Here is a 7,500-nt window from a genome sequence, read left to right as displayed (position 1 = left end):
GACACCACTGATATTGGTGTCATATCCTAATTAAAGACAAAGATTAGCAATAAACACACATATAGCTTTCATAATATGAACGCGCGCGCACACACACACACACACACACACACACACACACACACACACACACATACATACACACATAACATGCACATACACATACAGTACAAGCATATGAAAACACATGTGCAGACAGTCATACACAAACACACAAACACATAGGAATAGGAATGTGTTTGAATGCATCATTAAGTGTGTAAATCCAGAATATATTATCTATGGTCAACAAACATTTTTAAGTAAGATTTAAAACAATGAGCTACTGGGGGAAAAAGATGTGTCATCTAAATAAGAAATAAATAATATGATTTCCTAGGGTTAGGGTTCCTTGCCTGGAGGAGAAAAACAAACTGCAGTTATTAGAAATATTACATTTCGCATCTCACAAAAACATGCGATCTTGTGCCAAGTGCAATATGCCAACATACCGTATGCTATCTTTCAAACAAGAACACTTACTCATTCGCATATTGATGCTCTGGACATTTACCAGAGCCCCAAGGCACCACAGAGAGAGAGAAAAGTATTCAATCAAATCTGATTCACAGAAACCTGATATCAAGGATTTGCAGGTGCGCTTAGAGCAGTTATTTGTCATTATTTGCATTATCTTTAACAAAATGCATAACACCACTGTTTAAGCCTCAAGCAAGATTTTGTTTTTTTCTCAGGTAGTATACCCAACGGGTCCAGAACTCCCTAATATTCTGGAAACTCATGAACTTTTTTAGACCTGTAAATAAAAACTCTGTTTCTTGCCTTAGACTTTTACTGAGAGGTAATTCACGTCCTTCTCCGGGAGATTTACACCCCACTTTTCTTTCTGTGGGCAGCATGGCAGCCAGTCATATTCACTTTTCTATTCTTTGAGGGGACCAGGAGGAGAGATATTCATGCTGCCTTCTCTCTCAAATTGAATCCTCTCTTTATTTGGTGTAAAATGACAATATGAGGTATAAAAGGCAGCGGGGGGCTCCCACAGGGTGGGTCTTGGTGTCTCGGAGGCTATATGGCATCGAGGAGGTAAATCACCATGGCGACAGCCCCATAAAGTAATGGGTGGCCTTTAAGTAGGCCCTAAATCTGAGGGAAAATGTCCCAGTCGCCTGCCCACGTCTCCTTACCTCCCCTCCTCCTCTCCTCTCCCCTTCTTTTCGGACTCTCCCTCTCTGTTTAGCATTCTCTCGCCATGATGGGCTCCCTCTTCCCCGATCTCAGCCTTCCACCACTTCTCACTCTTCACCTATTTTTCTCTCTCTATCTTCCCTTTGCTCTCCATTTTCCATCTTTCCTTCACTGAGACTCTCTCACTCAATATTACTCACTCTAGTTCGCTCTCCTTCTCCAAGGGTTTCATTTTTGTCTTTCTGTTTTTAACACGCTGTCTCTTCCTCTACCCCTCACCCTTTCTTTCTTTCTATCTTTCTCTCTCATCTCTCTACTCTCTCCCTCTCTCCCTTTATCACGATAGCCAGCCCAGCCCTCCAGTGACATTCCCTGGCTTGCCCTTTGTTCTCCACAGTGCTGGCCCAGTAATTAACTTCATATTTCTCACTAGCCCCTGCCCGCCTGTAATTAATATTTTATTACATTAGATTTTTATCGCTAAACAGTAGCGTGGTAGCGAGAATGTGGAGCCACATGCAAAAAGGGGGCAAAGGGGACTCGAGGAAGTGGGCAAAAGTCCTATGTAATGAGCCACGGATGAGAGAGCAGGGAATGTATTCACGGGATCCCTCCAATACTCCACGCCAAAGTTTATGACAGTCAGATTTAATCTCCCATGGCGTTAAAGATGGTTTGGGAAATTTAATTAGCAAACACTGAACAATATGCAGAGTTGTCTAATGTTTTCAAGCAGTCTCTGAGGAACCCAATGACAATATCTTTACTGTATTTTTTTTTTTTTTTCTGTGTGTTTATTTAGCAAACTCAATCTTTGCTCTTTTGACATGTGTTGTTGCTTGGGGAGTGTTGTTGTGTCAAGATCAAGTTACTGAACAACAATAAAGTTACACAACGTCTCAAATAGGTGGAGTTACAATTACAGCGCTTATGGTCCGTGTGAATGCAGGCGCAGGTTAACTTTCACCTTAAGGCTGCATTGTGGCCTCACTTTACTAAATGAGTGGGGGAAAAAAGCCCTCAAGTTACATTCTCCCCTAGTACCTCACGCTCCATTTGAAACCTTGTAACGTGTGATAAACCTGCCCTGGAGGACAGGGTCCTCCTCTCCACAACAGCACTCTGCTATATTTAACAGCTTGGAAGAACTGTATGCTGTTTTCATTAGAGGAGAATTCTTGCTGTAGATCACACCTGTGTGTGTGGAGGTTCAACTGGGCGAATGCTGAAGTGTTCTTGACTTCTCTGTCTGCCCCAATCGATGTCAGTCAGTTGGCAAGACGAATCAGAATTGGCTGATACTTTTGACATCAGACAATTAGTGTCGGAATTACCTAATTATCTTCATGTTCAAGTGGTCAAATCTATTAACCTTTTAACACCAATACAGGCCGATAACTGTTTAACGTAAAAAATGTCAGGTACACAGACAAAATGTGGATGTCAAAATAATTAACCTTCTTTACTTTTTAGTGCTTTTTGTGACCCACATAAATAACTTTTCTCTGTTTTATCATGCTACTGTACATGTGCTTTTTTGAAGGAAAATATAGAGGAAATATAAAGTTGATGAAGCTTTTAAAAACAATTAGCACAAACTCTCTGCTGTAGTGTTGATGTAACCACAGTAGTTTACATTTCAAATGTACTGTAAGGGCTAAAATGAGATACTGTGTAAAGTACTGTGTTTACTTTCACTATAGGCATAGAGCGCAAAAATGGCTTTTGTTCAAGGTCAATAGGTTCTTTTTTTTTTCTTGATCGTTGGAGCTGTGTAATTACCTTTAATTTTGCATACTGCAATTTTCAGTACTTTTGAAACATTTAGAATGTACCGATAGTGAGTGACATGGAATGGAATAGCTAGAGCCCATATTCCTCTCATCTGTCTTGCTGTCGAACGCAGGGGCATTTTCAGCACAGATCACTCTGAAACCAGTGCCTTTGCCAGAGGTCCTTTTACCTGGTGGTTGCCTGCGCGCTCACCGCTCCATCTGCCCGGACTTTGATGGAGGGCGAGTGAAAAGAGCTGTTTGACCTTTAGGTGGTTTAATTATTAAACAGCAAATAGAGTCAAGGCCTGGGTAGTTGCAAAGCTAATTTGTCTTGTGCAGCTCGGAGGGGTTGGTTGGAAAGGAAATAGTGTTCGGTGGATTTTTTTTTTTTTTTTCTAGCTCTTTTTTTTTCTTCTTTTTTTTGTGTTCTGGTGGAAAGTTGGTCTGTTCAGCTCCAGGTCTTGCTGTGTGGTAATAAAGAAACCCGTTTCCTGGACTGCTTGTAATTTCACCTCCATTTCATTCCTCTTTCTCCATCTCCCCAGCAGCCAATATCCACCCATCTATTGCAATAGGGGAAGGCAAGGGGGGCTTTGGATGCAGGCTCAGTTGATCCCCCAATCTGACGAAGGGAAAGAGAGAGAGAGAAATGAAAAGAGAGGGAAAAAAATGTTTTCCGTCCTCCTCCTTTTCCTCCTTTTCCTCCTTTTCTCTCACGCGAGTGCAACTCGGCCGAGCCTCTTTGGATGCCGATTTCTGACCCAAGAGGGGCCAATGTTGATCCCCCCCCCCCCCCCCCCCACCCCCACCCCACTCCCCCACGTCACAAACCTAATTTCAACCCCATTTGGATCAGGTCGCCAGGCACCCTTCTCTGATTCCATCATTATTTTGGGCGCACACGCTCATTCGCGCTCATCCCTCTCGCGGTGTCAGGGTTCAGTGTTCCAATATCCGGAAATAGGCGGACGAGGCCGAGGCAGTCTCATATGAGGGCCTTTTATTTCATGCCATTTAAATCCTGCCCGTAGATGGGATATTGCTCCGGAGCTATCGGCTCCATAAATTAGATAGCGGACGGGTTTGGGGGGGCCGGGGCGGATTGGTCGGACTGAGCTGCGGGCTTTGCGGAGTTAATTAAACCTGCTTGGGCTCGTCGTCCTGACGGGAGTCCCTCAGCCACCACCTCGGCGACGGTGGCGGATCACATCTGCTCAGCTCCTCCTTCCCTCCTCTGCCGTTTCACGGCGAGCGAGCGAGCGTGCGGTCGCTGGGTGACCTAGCCAACAGCAGACTGCATCGCTCCGCTTCCTCCCAGTTACACCCTCATTAGAGTCACACCACACACACATTCAGCGACCTCTGCAAAAAAAAAGACAGAAAAAAAAGTATCATTAGTTGTTATCAGAAATACAAAAGATATATGAACGTACCTGCAATGCTTTCATACATACAGCTTTGGGTAGTACCCTATCACTTAAAATAACTAGAAATATTGGCAAAATTTGTGACTGTGTTTTTTTGCACATTTTGCATCATTGTTTTTTTGTGTAACTGACCACTTGTCTCCTCTTCCTCCTCTCTTCTTCTCCCTGCGTGTGGTGTGGTGTGGTGTGGTGCAGTCTGTACCAGGTGGTGGTGGAGGAGGAGCGCCCCCGGCGGGCGCGGAGGGGGGCGGCCGAGATCCTGCGCTGCTACCCGGTGCCCATCCACTTCCAGAACGCCAGCCTGCTCAGCTCACAGTACTACTTCACCGCCGAGTTCCCGGCCTCCCGCATCCTAACGTCCAAGACCTTCACCATTGGCGACAACAAGACCTACAACGGCTACTGGAATGTCCCGCTGCTGCCCCACAAGAGCTACAGCATCTACTACCAGGCTGTCAGCACGGCCAATGGGGTGAGTTCTGGCAGAATTGAAGTAGAAAACTGCACTGTCTAGCATTTAAAAAGTCTTGAACCATGTCTTCAGCAAATAGCGTTTTGGTTCTAGGCCATCATTAGTGTGGCATGCAGAAGACAAATGAGTCTTTTTCTTTTTTTTTAAGTATATTTATGGACTTTTTATGCCTTTAATGAGATAGGATTGTGGAGAATGACAGGAAGTCGGGGTGGGATCCAGAAAGGACCACGGGGAGGGAATCAAACTCGGGTAGCTGGCATACGGTGCAGGTTGCCCCAGCCAGTCGCGCAAAGGCTGGGACCTTTTTTAACTCACAGCCAAAGAGGGTTTTATTTTTGGATTTGAGCATGCCTGCTCCCGTGATTTCTTACAGATTCATAGTGGAGACAACCATCCAACACTGCATTAGCTGCTTGTTCATCTCGTTACCAGACCACGCATAGAGATGCAGTATCAGCTGTTACTAAAGTTACAGTCATGATGGGTCCTTTAGCTAAAAAAAGAACTGCAACAATTAAGTATTTGTTAAACATTCTCTTGCATTCCGGTCCCTAATTGTAGTTTATTAGCGTGTGGCTGGGTTGTCATGTTGTGTTGCGTATATGTACACCATCAATTGTTACACCATTGGCTAATTAGAGATTGCTGATGCAAGAATTAGCATCCAAATGTCAGCAGTTTTGCCCTTTCCTCAAGCATCTTTTTAAATGAATCCACATCCATTTTAATGGCAATTAATTGGGCCACTTTGAGGAGGTGCCATTTGTTAAAAAGCTGCTCCAGTTTTAAGGCCTGCAGTTTAAACACACTGTTGCACTAAAACAACCCTGTTTCACAGCGAACCAGCAGTGTGACATCTCATTAGACGACACACTACATCGGTGGCGCTCCATCCCACATACTGTAGAGACAGAGGCTGAATTTGCATTACATTCGCCAGTAGAAGCAAACTGCAACTCAATTTTACAACTGAGGATATTAAAAATCAAAGAACAGCAATTTGTTAATACAAGACCTTTTTAAACGCGTTCAGCCGTTTAAAATATGATATCACGACCAGAACTCTGGCATTCCTAACTCTTTGAGAAATGGGTTTCACCTTTCAAAGCTGCATATACATTTGTACTGCAACAAATATTAATTCTTTCAAGATTAAATTGCATTCCGTTAATATGCATTTCTCATGTTAAATCGCTTCGAGATGACACATTTATTTGCACGACTGTATAACTCCATTCAGTATAAATATGGCCACAAGCTGAAAACGGAACAAAATATGTCTACAGTAGGCCTGTCGTGACGACGAGTTCTCCAAGTACAATGCACGCACGCGCTTCTATGCCCTCCCCAGAAGAGGGTATGTCTGGGCTCAAGGCTCATCATTAAACTTTTAGCCCTGAAACGGCACTTGCAAGACCTCCACTCAACTCCCGAGGAATTGCGGAGCAAGCAGACTCACGCTCTGCCAAATCTCACCTCCATTTAGTGTGGCCGGCCGGGGCACCACCAGCCCCCCCACCCCACCCTCCCCACCACCACCTCTATCATCGATTTGCTGTAGGAAAAAGATGTGATGATGCAGCATTCACATCAGCGTGTGTTATCACTTCGACCGAGAGAGAAAAATAGGGATCCCTCGCCACGAGAGTACTAACTTGGTATTAATAAGCAATTTGCTGTAATGGAACATGACTTGAGGGCTGCCAAGAAGGTTCTCTGTCAAGTCACTAACACACAGTGACATGCAGATTCATCCAGCCAATTTAGAACCCGCGGTAGCAGTAGTAAGTTCATCCATTAGAAAAGAATAGGCTTCTCTTCTCACACACTAACCTGCTGTACAGTGAAGACAAACGAGATTCTTGACTAACGCAAGAGAGCCAGAGCTCTTTAAAAAAATAAAATATAAAAAAAAACGTCCAACTGGAGGTGCTGTGAGTGAGAGTCGACCATTTACCGTTGCCTTATTAACACTCGAGCATAATTGGAAATTAGAACTATCATCCATCTCCTTTTTTATATGCAAATTGACCCTAATGAAAAGCCCATCCTTTATTTCAGAGCACAGCGCCTGGTTCGGGCCATTAGATAATTCACTGTGGCTAATTGCAGCTCTCGCCCTGTGGGGTGTTTAGGGGGTGGGTGGGAAGGGAGAGAGAGAGAGAGTGTGTGTGTGTGTGTGTGTGTGTGTGTGTGAGGTGGTGGTGGTGGTGGTGGTGGTGGGGGGGTGGTGTTAAGGACGAGATTAGCTACCATCCATAGGCTACGCTTGTAGAGTTTTCTGCTTCTGTTGCCCCCCCCCACACACACACTCCACACACTCACACACACACACACACACACACACACACACACACACACACACACTGCTGTCTCCCTTCACTTCCAGCGTCTCCCATCAGAACAGCAGAGACTACAGCGCTGTTCCACTGTCCTGACTTCTGCAGCTAATAGGGTGCTAGGGGGGCAGGATCAACTAAACGGGGCCCCTTTCCACTGTGTGTCTGTGTCACACACACACACACACACACACACACACACACACACACACACACACTACTGCATTCCTCTGACATTTTAAATGGTAGACAAACTTCTTGAAATTGTCTGAAATGTTGAGGTCTACAAAACCCCA

At 44.7% G+C, this 7,500-nt stretch overlaps 1 protein-coding gene across 8 annotated transcripts in view; it reads left to right on the top strand.

The window, feature by feature from the left end:
- ptprma (protein tyrosine phosphatase receptor type Ma) overlaps nucleotides 1-7,500 on the top strand; it is a 206,421-nt gene that overhangs the window by 132,470 nt on the left and 66,451 nt on the right. For all 8 annotated transcript variants that reach the window (XM_062521014.1, XM_062521011.1, XM_062521013.1 and 5 more), the window contains exon 12: nucleotides 4,586-4,862. In XM_062521014.1, the coding sequence (XP_062376998.1) occupies nucleotides 4,586-4,862 (277 nt within the window). The remainder of the gene's footprint in view (nucleotides 1-4,585; nucleotides 4,863-7,500) is intronic.

This window comes from Sardina pilchardus, chromosome 19 (genome assembly GCF_963854185.1).
Source record: "Sardina pilchardus chromosome 19, fSarPil1.1, whole genome shotgun sequence".
In the NCBI taxonomy this organism is placed as follows: Eukaryota; Metazoa; Chordata; class Actinopteri; order Clupeiformes; family Clupeidae; genus Sardina; species Sardina pilchardus.
Note: the sequence above shows the minus strand (reverse complement) of the source record. Positions and strands in the feature narration are given on the sequence as shown.